This window comes from Pichia kudriavzevii, chromosome 1 (genome assembly GCF_003054445.1).
Source record: "Pichia kudriavzevii chromosome 1, complete sequence".
Taxonomy (NCBI): Eukaryota; Fungi; Ascomycota; class Pichiomycetes; order Pichiales; family Pichiaceae; genus Pichia; species Pichia kudriavzevii.
In genome coordinates this window covers 1,336,747-1,353,035 of record NC_042506.1, presented here as the reverse complement: position 1 = coordinate 1,353,035, position 16,289 = coordinate 1,336,747, and the positions used below count along the sequence as shown (strand labels likewise).

At 39.1% G+C, this 16,289-nt stretch overlaps 7 protein-coding genes across 7 annotated transcripts; 2 read left to right on the top strand and 5 right to left on the bottom strand.

Moving 5' to 3' along the window:
• Positions 1-1,174: 1,174 nt before the first annotated feature.
• Positions 1,175-2,767, bottom strand: C5L36_0A06170 (uncharacterized protein; the record flags this gene model as incomplete). The annotated part of the gene is made up of 1 exon (XM_029463640.1): positions 1,175-2,767. One exon carries the CDS (start codon positions 2,765-2,767, stop codon positions 1,175-1,177), a length of 1,593 nt encoding a protein of 530 aa, XP_029319500.1.
• A 628-nt stretch (positions 2,768-3,395) lies between these two features.
• Positions 3,396-7,085, top strand: C5L36_0A06160 (uncharacterized protein; the record flags this gene model as incomplete). The annotated part of the gene is made up of 1 exon (XM_029463639.1): positions 3,396-7,085. One exon carries the CDS (start codon positions 3,396-3,398, stop codon positions 7,083-7,085), a length of 3,690 nt encoding a protein of 1,229 aa, XP_029319499.1.
• An 83-nt stretch (positions 7,086-7,168) lies between these two features.
• Positions 7,169-9,190, bottom strand: C5L36_0A06150 (uncharacterized protein; the record flags this gene model as incomplete). The annotated part of the gene is made up of 1 exon (XM_029463638.1): positions 7,169-9,190. One exon carries the CDS (start codon positions 9,188-9,190, stop codon positions 7,169-7,171), a length of 2,022 nt encoding a protein of 673 aa, XP_029319498.1.
• A 263-nt stretch (positions 9,191-9,453) lies between these two features.
• Positions 9,454-9,885, bottom strand: C5L36_0A06145 (uncharacterized protein; the record flags this gene model as incomplete). The annotated part of the gene is made up of 1 exon (XM_029463637.1): positions 9,454-9,885. One exon carries the CDS (start codon positions 9,883-9,885, stop codon positions 9,454-9,456), a length of 432 nt encoding a protein of 143 aa, XP_029319497.1.
• Positions 9,886-10,088: 203 nt separating this feature from the next.
• Positions 10,089-11,129, top strand: C5L36_0A06140 (uncharacterized protein; the record flags this gene model as incomplete). The annotated part of the gene is made up of 1 exon (XM_029463636.1): positions 10,089-11,129. The coding sequence occupies one exon, from the start codon at positions 10,089-10,091 to the stop codon at positions 11,127-11,129; it is 1,041 nt and encodes a 346-aa protein (XP_029319496.1).
• Positions 11,130-11,218: 89 nt separating this feature from the next.
• On the bottom strand, positions 11,219-13,615 carry C5L36_0A06130 (uncharacterized protein; the record flags this gene model as incomplete). Its single annotated transcript, XM_029463635.1, has 1 exon — positions 11,219-13,615. One exon carries the CDS (start codon positions 13,613-13,615, stop codon positions 11,219-11,221), a length of 2,397 nt encoding a protein of 798 aa, XP_029319495.1.
• Positions 13,616-13,908: 293 nt separating this feature from the next.
• Positions 13,909-14,997, bottom strand: C5L36_0A06120 (uncharacterized protein; the record flags this gene model as incomplete). Its single annotated transcript, XM_029463634.1, has 1 exon — positions 13,909-14,997. The coding sequence occupies one exon, from the start codon at positions 14,995-14,997 to the stop codon at positions 13,909-13,911; it is 1,089 nt and encodes a 362-aa protein (XP_029319494.1).
• Positions 14,998-16,289: the final 1,292 nt, after the last annotated feature.

The window sequence follows — 16,289 nt, the reverse complement described above, 5'->3', positions numbered from 1 at the left end:
TCTATAGACTAGACGAGACTAAACTAAAGTGAAGAACAAAATACACCTTATAGACAGTCAGGTCTTTATATTTGTGCCTAAAGAAAATGAATTGTATACCGTTTTGCTTTATGGTTGGCACCATTCATCTGGTATTGATGGATTTGAAATACCTGTGGCTGCAATCAATGTATACATTGGCATTTGTATTGATTGCAGCCAATACTAATACCATTTCCTCTTGTTATTCAAATAGGGATGCCCTTGTAATTGGTACAGTGTGTATGGAAGGAAATGAGTTTAACAAAATACAGCGAGTCAATAAAACCTGTTGTGAGTCTAGGTGGTTGGGTTCAAAGTTAAGGTTTGACGTTGGAGCTGTGAATTTGGTTTGCGGTCTCTCTCAACTCTGCCAAAGTGGGCGTTGGCAACCCTACTCTTTTGGGAAGTTGAAATTCCTCCTTGATACCACCTATAGAAACGCCTCATCCAGCTCGAAGATAGAATAATAAGAAGTGACGTATCACATGCTGCTAATGCCCGGAATAGACTTTGATACGCACCTCACAAGAACTAGATAAGAGAATTTGAGAGAGCAAGACACGGTAGGCTAGAAAGTGTGCATTTGAGAGAACCAAAGACATGTCTGAGGCCGATAAGATAAGACTACGGTGTAGTTTATTGAAATGAGGAAACTCCCGCTTGTATTTCGATTAGATAAGAGCGGAGTGGAGAGATTAGATAAGAGAAACCCCGATAAGAAGAGATGTTGTGGAACATCCAGAACGCGTAGAAAAAAGACAGTTGTTATCGCCATGGTTGATATGGCGAGAACTCACTCTACTGGATGGCATCCGTAGTCGATGCAGCGTAGACAGTCATAGCATCTGAACATCTACGCCACTTTTTGGTAAAGGGTTTTGAATTCTAGGTGGGAGGGGAGGGGTTTTTTTTGTTTCTGGGCAACCTTGGAACGCCAAACAGATTAACTGACACAATTACAATGGAAACAAACTGTCTGTGAATCAGATGGGTAAATTTGTTATAGACTTACCCAGGTCTACAACATTGTTGTTGAGAAAGCAAAAAACTAAATGAAAGATTCTAAGTCACGGACACGACACAGGGTAGAAACAAAACAATAGCGTTATTATAATTTTACTGTTAACTCTATAGAAGTATACACATAACTGGGTTACTTTTTCTCATCTTCGCCAATCTCGAGATATTCCCTATCAAAAGAAGAAGTTGGCGTGATGTTGTTACTCTTCAAGAATGTTCCATCGCCCAGAGTGCTAATATCAAAGCCATTAGCGGAAAGGTACCTGAGATAGTCAAAATCTTCTCTTTGCATAGCTTCTTGATCAACCGGAGGCAATCCAAAGAATGAAATGATTGCTGCAAATATTGCCAACGAGGAAGCCAACCAGAAGGGAATTTGGAATCCCTTGGTACCCGGATAATGGCGCTGAAATGTTGGAAAGACGTAGGTTCCGACAAAGGCACCGATTTTGCCAATTGCTGCTGCAATACCATAGTAGACGCCTCTCACTGGTGTTGCAGAAGTCTTTGCCGCTAACAAACCAATGTTGTTTCCTGCCCCGACTTGTCCAAGGGTTGAGAAAATACCGTACACAACAACAAACGCTGCTATGTGTTCTCTCAAATGGGAAAATAAACCCGCCATGATGTATCCCACTGTTGCCTGTAATACAAGACCAAGACAAAGGGTTAGTCTTGGTCCAAAATAATCAATTAAAAATGCACCAATAAAAGCACCAGGAATTCCAAACAAACTAAATACCACATTCCATCCAAAAGTCTTGTACAATGAACCGTCCTTAATTAAAGACTTCAAAATAGTCGTGCTGTAAATACTGAAAGCATAGGATATGAAGTCATAGATCCACCATACAATGGAAACAATCAAAAGCCGAAACCAGTAGTATTTGATGGTCAGTAATACTGGCATCTTGCTTTTCCGGAAGTTTAATTTCTGAAACTGCTTACCTTCGGTAAAAAACAGCCTCATAATGAATAACGAAGTCGGTGGAATAGCACCTATACCAAGTGTAATTCTCCACACTGGTTGTAAATTTTTAGGACCACAGATCCAAAGCAAAACCATAGGAACGAACGTACACAAGACATAGCCGGATGCAAGCATAAGGTTAGTGAACCATGCAAAGTATCGATGCCTCTTCCCCTCTGGTAATAACGCCGAAGCTTCAGCACACGCTGTTGAGCCGGTTGGATATTCGGCGCCTATGAAAAAGCCCAAAAAAAACCTCCATGCAGTCAAAGCTGCAAACAATCCACCTGCATTACCGCCATACTTGGCTTCAGTGCCAACCCCCCAAGAGCCGGCTGTAAGAATAGAGAACACTATCAACCCACCGGAAGAAACAAGCATTCCCAGCTTCCTTGAAATATGGTCCGAAAAAACACCGAAGGTAAGTTGGCCAACAACAGTCCCTGCAAAAGCAATAGCAGCAACATTTTTGATTGCATTAGAATGACTATATTGGGCACCGTATATCGTTGATAGGCATGTACCCACAGTCCCGATGGAGTTGTTGACGTATCCATCAGAGAATAGTCCTGCACCAGCGGTGAAGATCGGCCAATAATCCTTTTTACCTGTTGGCGCAATATCATACTCTTCGATAGTATACGTGATTCCGTCTTTACCTGAGACCTCAAACCGCTGGTACTCTTCCTGTTTAACATTTTTCTTTCCCCAAGTGATTTCCTTTTTAAGGGTTTCTGATAGACTTCTGAGAACCATGATGTTGTCAATTGCTTGTTTGTCGATGTAATGTGCGTCTAAATGAAGAAAAGAGGAATGACCATACACATGCCTTGGGATGCAGCATCAGCCATCTTATATAGTGATTTCTAAAGCGTATAGTAAATAAGCTCATGAATTACTTCTAACCTTTGGAACATTTTAGACCTCAAATTTTGGTTGGTGGTAAACTTCAATTAATAAAGACATCAGCACGTGGAGTGAACAATTCCACGTTTTAGAGTTTTTTCTCCCGTCTAAACAATATCCCGTTATATTAATTGCCAGACCACGTTTTCATTGTACAAAAGCCGGCAATTAATTGATCCTTCATTGAATTGCTTGTAATTATGCATAGCTCTTTTGGTGAAAGGACACCCAACACATTTCTCCCAAATTGAGAATGCTGTTTCTCCTCTGAATGCAGATACATTCCTGGCTGTTAAAACAGGATCTCCGACCAATTTCCAGAAAGTATGTTTGAGGTCACGTGCCAGGCAATACGCGTAAGTCTGAAATTTGAACGCGTGAATTCAAAAACTCGATTCATTTAGACAAAGGTGATGAATATGTGAGCAACGGATGCAAAGCAGTTTAAGGCTCTGAATTACAAAACAACAAGCGTGAGATGGAAGTGTTTGAGGAGATTGAGCAACAAGACCCTTCTCTAAAGACTGCCACCATAGGCTTAGTGGAAGATGATGCTAGTAATGGAAAGGAAAACGAAAATGATGACTATCATGCACATCAATCCAGAGTCTTGCAAGAACAATTTGGAATTGATGCCGAAGAGCTGCCACCTACTCGAGAACCAAGTCATAATAACCACGGAGACGTACTAACTGCTATTCAAAAGGTTAAAATGAGAATACAAAGGAGGAAAGAACAAAATTCAATTGCAACCCAAACCGATACATTCAAGGATTCAGATTTATCCAAAAAGAATTTTGGATTTGAAACACAGATCCTCAAGACAACATGTATCACATCAACTCCTTCCATGGAATCAACCCAGCAGATTCAGAGTGAAAGATTAGAATCTATACCTTTAACACAATCTATTCAGACAGATTCCATGAAGAGATCAATTTCACTATCGACGCAGCAGATTCAGACGGGAACCGCTGAATCAGTGGATCAGCTTGCATCAACGCAAATTATTCCCGCTGAGTCAGATAAGAGAACCACTGAGGGAAAAGCTCTCAATACCAGAAAAGAAGATAACGACAACGATAATATTAGTGCTGACGATGATGATGATGAAACGCTCGGAAGATCCGAAGGACCGCTCCACGTTTCTGACGATGGGCACGGAAATTCTAACAAAGCATACCTCAACGCAGTAGGACAGCAAACCCAGGTGATGCAGGCCACTGGAATAAAAGTGATTACGCAGAAAGGCGCTGAACAGGATTCTGATGAAGAAATGATTAGACCCAAAACAAGGCGTAATCAAGATACCTCAATTCTAGAGTCTCTGTTTGTTGACTCTGATGATGATTCTGATGATGAAATTAGTAAGAATATTCCAGGTTATGCAAGTATGAGTAGGGACGAGCGATTGGCTGCTCGTAAATTGGAACGTCTGAAGCTGAGAGATCAAAAAAAATTAAAACCTATAGGAAACGAGTACTTAAATACGCAAGAAAAACTGGTAAGAAGAGATGCTGTTAAAAGGAGAGAAACCGAAAAGCAAAGGGTTTTGAAAAAGCAACAGAAACTTGATGCGATAAGACAAAATGAACTGCTGAAAAAGGCATTTGTCGAAGTGAAAATTGCTAAACCTACAAAATTCTCTAAAGATAAGCTGCTACACGAGTTCAATCTGGAGTCAGATAAGGAGAGTAGCAAAAGTGATGATGGAATACACCAACGTGACACCATATCTACTATACCAACATCCCCTGAGAAACCTGTACCTAGTCTTCCAGTGACTAAAATGATCAAGAAAAAGCATTTTAAAGATAGTGAAAAATTGATTAACTTAGACTCGGGTTCTGATTCGGGATCCGATGACAATTATGTTCATGTTGATGAAGATTATGATGATCCTAGTGCATCACTTAGCTACAAACAGAAAGAGCTTGATATAAAGCTGAAGTATGCCAAAAAGAGGTCCAAAGAGCTCGTTAAAGCAAAGAAGGCTACATTGGCTGACATAATACGTAAACATAATGAAAAACAACTAGAGGAAATATTGAAGGATAAAACACGTAATATGACAAACAAAGAAATCAAACTAACTGAGGAAATGCTGACCAAGATGTTAATGGAGGAGCAAACCAAAAATGCTAGAAAGCTGAAGAAAGAAGAAAATGAGTTGAGAAAACTGGAACGACAAAGAAGATTACTTAGAGACGGTAAGTTAGGACACGATAATTCTGAATCCAGTGAATATTCTAGCAATTATGATATATCATCAAATGAGTCAGACTACGATTCAGATGCAGAACTTAAAAAGGCGGAAGACATTCCTTCTTTCAAACTCACCAACACAGATGCATTCAAAGATTTCGACCTATCAATGTCGAAATTAGCTGATAAAGAACACACTCAAAGAGAAGCTGGGCAGCTATCCACATATGATAAGTTTAAGAAACTAAAAAATGCAGAGGATTCTAGCGAGGAAGAGGTAGATGACTCGGTCATGGAGCATAAAGCCTCTTTTGGTCAGAAATCTTTTTTAACTGAACAATTGCAAACTCAGAGTTTGGTGGAAGATGGTCCGAATGATGCGCCGAGTGAAGTCCCTCTAAAAGACCTTTTAGATTCGCAAAATCTGATTTTAGAAACACAGGTAGACGCTGTCGATCCTTGTAGTATAGATCAATCTACGCAAGTATCACCAAAGGAAATTTTGGAGTCGAAGAACAATAAAGTTCAACAAACAGAAAGTGATGAAATTGCCATAGAAGTTGTGTATGAGAATAATAAAAACGGTGAGAAAGTGAGAGAAGATAACTATGTAGAAGCTAGTGATGTGGATGACGATGAAGAAGAAAAAATCAAAATTGGCAGGAAAAGTACAATACTTGATAAAAGCAACGGCAATGGTACTACTCTGGAAGCTATTTTTCCTGATGAGGAAACAGAAGAACAACGACAAATGAGAGCACAATTAATAAAAAATGCAAGGAAAAAAGAACGTCAATTGGCACGTGAAAGGAAACTTAAATTAAAAGAAAGTGGATTGAGTGAAATGATGGAAGGGGAGGCAGTTGAATCTGAGGATGAATATCAAGGTATTGGCGGTTCTGATACTGACTCATCAGATGACGAAAACAGTGAAGATGAAAAGTTAATAGATGATGCAAGTAATTTAGAAATTGATGAAAATGAAATGCGTAAACTTCAGCTGGAAAGGGAGTTGAAGGAGGACGAAGAGAAAGTTGCTAAAACATATAAAGACGTTAAGACTCATAAGTTAGCAAAGAGGAGAGCTAAAAATGGAATCTTTGATATCGAATTATCCGACGATGACGATGAAATGGATGAAATGTTAAAAATCAAGGAATTCGTTCGAAAACGTAAATTGAGAGAGCAACAAGAACTGATGGAAAGAAGCAGAGTTAAGATATCAGATAACGATCCAAAGAAACCATTCTTTGACGCCATGGCTGTCAACATACCCTCGCATGTTTCCATTTATAAGGATTCGTTTATGAATACTCTAAGTGAACTAAACGACGATGATGATAGTAACGATGGAGAAGAATCAAGGCAAGAAATATTGGAAGATGAAAAACTCAAAGAACATTATGAATATCTACAACCTCACAAAAAACGCAAACTTAATTCAGTTAAATCTTTTCAAGACGATGCTGACTTTATGTACGGCTCTTTTCAAGACATGGAAGCAGATAGGCTAAAACGTGATGTTCTATCCAGTGATAGTGGCGATGATAGCGACGATGGCACCCAAGAATTACGCAAACTAAAAAGGAGGACAAAGGTAAAGTTAACTAGAAAATTGGGTGTGAGGCAGGAAGTCGGTGCTGAAACAGAAGTTCCTGGCTCACAAGGATCACTTAGTATTCTATCTAACTCTACGACTTCGATTACAGCATCATTCAAAAAAGCAACCGAAAAGAAAGTGAAGATTAGTGCCAATACAGGTAATGTGATTGGTGATGTTACTGTGACCACGACCACTAGGTCAGTTACAAATTCGAAGGCCGCCATCACCAGATTGGCTTCCTCTGAGAGTACCAAACCAGATTTGGGAAAGCGTGTTGTTAAAGGTTCGGAAGTTGACAGGTTAGAGAGAATGTTGGCGAAATCAAGGAAGAGGGGTATCAGAGACATTGCTCAACGTTAACGAAAACCATTATAAACGGTGTCTTATATGTTATAAATATATATTGGGGGCGAAGACGATGGTACAACCTCTGCCGTCACTCTTTAAGTGGAGAAGTCGAGTTCTAGCGCTTCTTTCAAAGCCGTATGACTAACTCTAGAGGTTACAACGTTTTCATTAAACTTGGAGCCATAACCGTGCTTTATAATTCGTCGACCGTATTTATCTATTGTTAGTGAAGAAGAAGGACCATTAGAAATTGGGGTCTTAGCGCCGAAATCCCTGTAAGTTTGAACGCTTCCTTTCAACTTTTTGCCAGAATGTGACTGATTTATAGGTTTCCCTATTTCGGGATTTGTGAATAGAGAATTTGGAATCAAGCTGGTAATCCAAGATGAATCATGTTCATCATTGTTTTGCGTTCCTTTAGAGTGCCCTTTTGATGCACTAATGGGAATTGGTAATGGTAAAGAAAATAACTTCTTTGGTGTATTAATCCATGACTGTGACGTATGTTCCTCCCCGCTCTTCCGTATTTCTTCTGTTAATTCGGTGTTGGTATTAACACCAGAATGTAAAATATTGACTATATTATCATGAGCATTGGAAGAAGTAGATATCTGACTAAAGGCAGCCAAAGGTTGTGTAGATGAGGATACTGTGGGGTTATTTGGTTTCAACCATTTTAAAGTTTGTGCTTTTAGATCTAAGTTCTTCTCCCTCATTGGAAATCGATTAGTTGAACGACTCATTACGGAGAATATACTCTCATGTGATTTGGCTCGTCGTAAAGAGGCTCTTGATTGTTGCTTGAATATTAAAGGTGTGGCATTCTCATTGCCGTAATCCTCATCAGAATCCATTTCACAATACATGTTTTCAACATCTGACAACGTTGGGTCAAACCGATCAGATTCATCGTAGCAACTCATATTAGTGAATACAGGAGAAGAAAACATTATATGGTCAGCATTTAAGTCATGTGTGCATTCAAAGGGAGTGTCAATTCGATTACTCACCTTGTTGAGGTTGAATCCGAGGTTGAAGTCGTGCGATTTAACGTGACGCACAGATTCTTTGGTTGGAGAATGTATGTTCATATTCCAAGCTAGTTCGGGGAAGGAGGAATGTCTTTTATGAGACCTATGGTCAAATATAATTGAAAGTTCATGATACTCTGGCTCATTAAAGTTAGACTCTTCGACTATGTCTGTAACGTGTTTATCAGATTCCCTTACAGTTTCTGTTTTGTCCTTTTTGTCGCAATGTTCCTTGTCCTCTTGTTCTTTATTCTCTTCTTCTTTACCCTCTTCTTCTTTACCCTCGTCTTCTTTATCCTCTTCTTCTTCCTTTTCTTTTGTTTCTTTTTCGAATACATGTTCTTCCCCTATACTTGGCAACTCAAACAGTCGAAGCTTTGGTTTGGTCCTTCTCGTTGACACCATGTCTGTCACATGTCGGGGACTGTCTTCATGAAGTGGATTGTCATTTATCGTATTTATTTTGAATCCCTTGAGGGGTATTGCATTGTCAATATCATTGTTATGCACTACACTCTCATCTTTGAAATTTAAAAAGCTTTCCATTTTCAGCAGTTGCTTACCGGGCTTTGGAGTGTGCTGCTTCCGTTTAATTGCAAAATTATCATTGCTATTTGATGAAGGAAAAGCGTCTTCGATCGAGATGTTCTCAGTATTGTCTGAGAATAACGAAACACTCTGATCCAAAGAAGAGTCGGGAACTGTTGTTTCATCACATGAAATATTTTTAGTCAAAGTTAATTCGTTGGCTATACTAAGTTGGTCTTTCAAATATTGAAATTCTGTGCTTAGGTTTTCAAATGTTGTTTCTGTGGCTCTCCATTCGATTTTGGAATTGAAATCTTCCGTACCAGTTGTTTTCATTTGTTTATTCTCTAGATTCAGTATTTGGTTATCTAAAAACTCGCATCTCAGGTTGAGTGATGTTAGATGCTGTTCAAATATATCCAAGTTCTCTAGCCTTGTCTCGACATTGTAGATTAATTTATTCTTCTCCTTTATTTGCTGATTCATGTAATTCAATCGCTCTTTCAATTCGAAATGTTCTTTGAGGACCATTTCTGGGTGTTGAGAAGACAATACCATCACCCTCTAAACAGTCTAAAGTCGCTTGTAAATCACAGATCGCCCTATATGATGTTGTTTGGCACTACAAAATGGAGTGCTGAAGCTTCAAGTCATCACAATAATTGCATCCGATAGATATTTCCTTGCGAGGTCTGTTTACCTTTTTCCACATCCAGATTTGCATTCGAAAAAAAAAAAATTCACTGAGACCCTACTAGCAGATAGATAAATGGTAAGGCATAATTGATTAGAAAAGATATATACATATATAGGGAATTATATCAAAGGGTGAATTGATCAATAAGTTTGAGCTGTTCTGAAATATCATTTTTGACTTGTTCTTGCTTCTGGAGAGTTCGTTCGTCATTCAGCAGATCTTTTTTCAAGTTGTCTGACTTCAGACTCGTTAGGCCGTGTTGTTTCTTCAGCTCCTCTGCCTCATCTGATTCATTCCCACTTGCAACAGCCTTTGTGTCGGTTTGCGTCTCCATGGACATCATGATGTTCATAATGTCATCATCTGTAGTATTATTATTCATCTTTTCTATCATGACCTTTGCACTTTTGGCAAGCGACCTTTGTTTCTTCTTAGAAACTGGTTTAGTTGTTTTCTTTTTAATAACTGATAGTGACTCTTTATTTAATGTTTTCTTGTCTTTCATTGTTTTGTTTTCAGCTTGGTTTGTTTTCAGCTTGGTTTGGTGTAATGTCATGTAACGTATTCCTCAGAGCATAGTTGTACAGCTTGAATTGAGGATATTTTATTCGGAAGTTTCAAAGCCTAAAGGGGAAGCAGCGTTTCTAACAAGATTTTTTTTTTTTATTAATCTGAAAATTTTTTTTCCTTAATCTATCAGCAGAAGCTTCTTGATATAGGTGCAAATAGATCGATTGAACAGCTAAGAACCCCAATAAAATGGTGTCAACTCATAAGAAAGAAAAGCCTTGGGATACCCCAGATATTGACAAGTGGAAAATTGACGAATTTAAGCCTGAGGATAACGCTAGTGGGTCTGCGTTTCTTGAAGAATCGTCATTTATGACACTCTTTCCTAAATACAGAGAGGAATATCTTAAGCAGGTTTGGCCAGATGTCTCCAAAGCTTTGAAGAAGCATCATATTGAATGTACATTGAACCTTGTAGAAGGTTCAATGACTGTCAAGACAACAAAAAAGACATTTGACCCTGTTCAAATCTTAAATGCAAGAGACTTGATCAAATTGTTAGCGAGGTCTGTTCCATTCCCACAAGCGGTGAAGATATTACAAGATGATATTGCCTGTGAGGTTATAAAGATTGATGGGTATGTATCGAATAAGGAAAGATTCATCAAGAGAAGACAAAGACTTATTGGTCCCTCCGGTAACACTCTTAAAGCCTTAGAATTGTTGACTGATTGTTATATGTTAGTCCAAGGTAATACGGTTGCAGTTATGGGGCCACATCTCGGGTTGAAAACCTTGAGGAGAGTTATTGAAGATTGTATGCAAAATATCCATCCGATTTATCACATTAAAGAGCTTATGATCAAGAAGGAATTGGCTAAGAATCCAGATTTAGCTAATGAAAGCTGGGATAGATTCTTGCCACAATTCAAGAAGAGAAATGTTCAACGTAAAAAGACCAAGCAATCTAAGGAGAAGAAAGAGAAGGTTTACACTCCGTTCCCACCTCAACAATTACCTCGTAAAGTTGATCTTGCTATTGAATCTGGTGAATATTTCTTGAGCAAGAAGGAAAAGAAGGTCAAAGAGCTACAAGAAAAGAAACAAAAACAAGATGAAATGAAGGAGATGAAACAAAGCGAGAGAAGTAAGGACTATGTGGCTCCTGAGGAAGACATTAGAGAGAATCCGTTGATGAAAAAGTCAAAGAAAAGAAAGCATGATGATTATGAAGATGAAAATAAAAGTAAGAAGGAAAAAAAGCATAAGTCATCAAGTGACGATGAATAATTAGCGTCAAGTTAATTTTGTATATTATACAGTAACATATGAGTTATACAGTTCTAGTTTTTTTTTATAAATAGATGGCAAGATTAATTCTATGGTGTCCAACATCTCGCCTTGTTGATAGACGCAAAACTCTCACCTATGACGGACATTGTACCTTCATTAAAGTTATCAGGCGTTAAAAAAACCCCATCTTTTTCATCCAAGGTGTTTGATTCTGATTGTAAAACTTTCTCTGAATTTTTTATATCTTCCTCTTGAATAAATCTCTTCAACATTATCAACGATTCTGGTGGACTATATATTGCATCATTCATGTGAGTACATCGATCGTAATTATTCCCCAGGTATTTTTGTGATCTTGGATTGGATTCTGTTGGTGTTTTCACGTAACCAGTCTTGGCCCTAACATACGAATCCTTAATACTATGCATCAATTGTGATATCCGTACAAGGGAATCCTCTGATCTTTCACTTTTCATGGACTCTTTGGACTGGGACCGGCCAGTATATAGTGACAAGTCAGAGTCATGTTCCATACTGGAGTCCGAATTATCGTACTCGCAATGATTCTTTCCTCTATATTCTCTTAAAATAAGTATAAAGATGCCACCCAACAAGAATAGGAACCACACACCCAGTATACAGAGAGAAATGTACATTGACATTCGACATTCATCTTTGAAAAATTGTAATGTTTGCTGTAATATCTTTCTTGCCTTGCTTTTTAATTCATCGACATTTTCATCAAAGGAATCAGCTGCTTCCCCATCCTGAAGTTGATCTATATTTGCTATGATTTCTTTTGGATCAAGAACTGGCAGTGAGATTTTGGCATTCTGTGCCAGCCATGTCATTGCTGCTTGAATTTTCTTTATTTTCGACTCAATAACACAGCCAACAATCTGCTCAATAGGATCGTACAGCGGGGTATTTTTGAAAATGACATCGATTGCCTCGTTCATCTTATTATCAAATTCAGTAACGGTATTATTTATTGTAGTTGCTGTTGTATCGACCCAGGCGAAAAGGTTTTCATTCACTGTATCCTGGAAGTTATCCAGGTATACATTAGTTTCATTTGTCCATGATATCAGGGATTCATTAACATTAGAGTAAATTTCGGTCTTTGTTTTCTGGAAAACCATGTCGCTTGGCTTTTCTAAGTCTATTTGAGACATTTCATGAAGTATAAGATACTCACCTCCAGTGAGAACCAAACCGACAGACCCAAGTAAGAAGAGGGATAATAAGTATGGCGATGCTGCATAGTTAACCAACCATCGTATGTTGTTTATCAATATTTGATTTCTAACACGTAGGATTTTCTCTGTGACAAAAAAACTAATAACATCAGCTTTCCGATCTTGCATGACTTTAACAACCTCAATATTGAATTTCTGCTTCGTCAAGGGATCATTATTCGATTCATTTGCATAAGCAAGCAGTTGTGAGGCATCTTGAATCGTTCTCCAGTGGCTAACCTCCAAATATATCTGATACAATAGAAGAACACATATAGCAAACCCTACGAGACCCATGATAACATGGGTGGTAGTCTTGGCAACTTGGATCAGCCTTGTATAAATAAAATCAATTTTTGTGGCACCATCCGACCAATCCAGTTGCTTTATCGGTGCAACATACATTTGATCAACATGAAAGGTATTATTCAAATGTTTCCCTACTTGACGTTTCATTTCCTTGAACGGGATGCTAATTACAGTTTCAGTAAAATTCTGAACATCTGTAAAATCTGGTATATCCTTCTTTAATTTTTCAATTTTATCATTAATGCCCCCGGATATTTGCCACTTTTCCATGTCGGATATAGTGAGATTGACATGATATAACTTTGCTTGAATTGCACTTGAATCCGATAAAGAGGTTGAGGATGTCTTACCAAACATGTGTTTCAATGCATCGCCGGTATCTTCTCCTACATCAATGACATTGTTTATCAGATCAGTCAAGTCTCCCAGCCCGTCATTTAGATCTTTTGCAAAACTCTGCAAGGTTTCATTGGCAATTCCAATGACATCTTCGGTTGCATTTAATGCAGCAATGGCAGTGTCATCAACCAAGGCTGTCAATAGACACGCGTATGTTCCTATTGTTAACTCGATAATAAAGTAAATCAAGTTCTGAGATGAAGTTAGCAACAATTGTAATGATTTGACTAAACCATCATTTGTAGCAGTTAAAGACTTTGCAATGATGAAATTCGAGGCTTTCGTAACATAATGGGGGAATGAAACTATATTGGAAGCATATTGTTCTATTGCTCGATAGAGCAAATGTGTTTGAGATTTCGCATTTTCTAAAGAGTTAATTAGGGTATTCAAAAAGAAAAACAACTTTATTATAAAAAGTGCAAGAACAACAGTGTATGGATTCACAAAAAATTGGGTTAATCGTTCCCTTAAATTCAAGTATGGTCTTCTATAATCACTTGAATTAAGTGTTGATAAATGGGTGAATTTGTGCATGTGTGGACTTGTTTACAGCACAGCACCATAGAGCTATCAAGATAAGAAAAAGTCAGGCATTATGGACGTCCCATATTGAGCAGACGTGTATCTATTAGGGGGGCAGAGGGAGGGGGGTTCAACCGTTTATCAATGAAACCACTTTTCTTTTGATTTGTTTCATGTATGTTACAAATGGGAAACAAAAGGAGAGCGTGGAAAAATTACAAAATTTGGAGGCTCATCAATTTAAGGAGTTTATTTACTAACATCAGTATAGGAAAGTTATAAATTGAGTATCAGGGAGATACCAGTTAGAATTCTGAAATATCCCCCCAACTATACAAGTTCCAACCCAAGCTTCCGGAAACGTCACTATAGAGAAGGTTACATTTGTCTCCTCTGGATGCACCTGCAGCAGCAATAGCAGGAAGCAAATGTTCATTAGTTGGATGGGCGCCCTTGTATATAGATGCCCATTCCGGGTTTCGTGGTAGTTGTTTCAACTTTTCCAGAACCTTGGATTTATCTGGAGAGGTGAGAATCTCTGTAAGCAAGTCATTGAAAGGTTTGGCATATGGACGTGCCTTGGTGTCACCGCCGAGTGCAAATCTGAAATCACGCAAGTTATGTACAGACATTCCGGAGAAAATAATAGCGGCATTTAAGTCTCTGTATTTAGCCAAGGCTTCACCTAGTCTATAGCTAATTTCAATATCGTCTGATCCGGGAAGAGAGACCTGAATAACAGGGACATCGATGTCGAGTTTATTGGAGTCAATAATATTGGGGTCGCCAAAGGCGACTTTGAATGGAACAAAGACACCATGGTCTATGCCTCTCTCTTGAGTTTTCGCCTGTAGCCAATCCGAGTCATTGATGGATTCGACGATATCATTTGCCAAGAAGTTGTTTGCAAGTGTGTGGAATTGAGAATCGTAGAATCTCTTAGGGAATCCATAGAAATCATACACAAGTGCATTTTCATCAGGCCTTAATTTTCTCGATGAAATGCCATTTTGTGTATACCAAGCTTCACCTTCACCATGGGTAGACACCTCTATCTCGTCTGGGTTCTCGGTCTGCCAGTGAGCTGAAACAACAATGATAAAATCGGGATTCACCTTGTTCCTGATGTACTCCCCGATTTTCCTCGTTGTCTTCCAGGCACCTAGGTTCCCACCAAGAGGATCGTCTTTATCCTGGAATGTTGGACCGCCATGAGAGAGAAAGAAGATTGGCAATGGCTGCGGCGACCTTTTTATTGTAAAATGTTCACTTGCAGGCATTGTGATGTTCTTGACTTGACTGACTAGTGTTTTCCCCAATATATTGAGTTTGTAGATATACGACATGCACGCAACTACAACTGCAACCAGAATTGTCTTTATATATGCCCCCATCGGCAAACAACTACAACAGCATTATGGAGACACCAATGTGGATTTCAAACAGAAACTGTGGTTATTAAATACTCCTCTCCACACTTTTAATCGAGTGTCCTATTAATCAGCCACCTGCCGAAAAAAAAAAGAAAGAGGGAGGCTCGTCTTACAAAGTCTATTTTCAATGGGGGAACACAAAGATTCGAGAGAGACTTTGTGTGAACCCCCCTTAAAATGCTTATTAAGCTTACCTAATCAACTGTTGTTTTTTTTTTTTTTTTCACTAAAGTGATAATTCGGAGAGAAACTGAACCTTCTTTCCTCTGTTACTGTTTTCGTCGCGTCGACAAAGACAAGTCAATTCCCTTTTGGGTCTGTACTTGATCCAAGTCGCCAAGAAACGGCTGGGACCGTGCAAACAGTTATAGCCCTAGTTTGCCTAGTCGTTGTTTGTTCTTGTTCTTGTTCTTGTTCTTGTTCTTGTTCTTGTTCTTGTTCTTGTTCATATAATGCTAGTGTCGTTAAATTGTATATGTCAGTTATACCATTACAAATGTGTTGGTGTCTCAACCAACTGGACACCCATCCACCTGGACTTCTTCATTAAATGTTCCATTCAGTTTGAGGAACTGATACTTTTCTTCCTCTCGCCGGTTCCTGCCTTTGGTGGCAGATCAGGAACCTCTGTATCCAAAACATGTGCACACGAGCACGTGTTCTCTCCCCGAGAGCCAACGGCCCTTGCGATTTCCGTCTTGGATGCTGGCGCAGTGCTGGACCACGAAACGCCATTGCAGAGCGGACAAATTGCAGTGTTCACTTGTGACATTCTTGTAGTAGTGTGTATAGTAGTATGGCAAGTAGTTGGTGTTGGACCATCAACAGAAACAAACAGTTACCTTGATCTCCTCCCCCAGGGAAACACTGTCTCGGGAAAGTGACAGTCCACCTTCCTCTCCTAGATATATATATATATATATATTTATATATATTAACTTATATCTATAAGGATTCTCCATAGACCCACATACTACACTCTGCACACCCGCCTGCAGTCCACTACACCCCCTCTCACACCTGCTTAGGCATCGCACCCTCTGGTCACACCCCTTCCCCGCACTCTGAGTCGCTGCTCACCCTTATCTAATCGGCCCCGGCGCTCCCTCCCCGCTGACGTCAACTCACACACACACACACACACACACAGACATACACACCGTCCCTTTCTCCATCTCGGCTCTGTATATTGTGCTATATCGTAATCAAAACATACGTCATTATGCCGTGATCAAAGGTAGTACCTTCCCCCT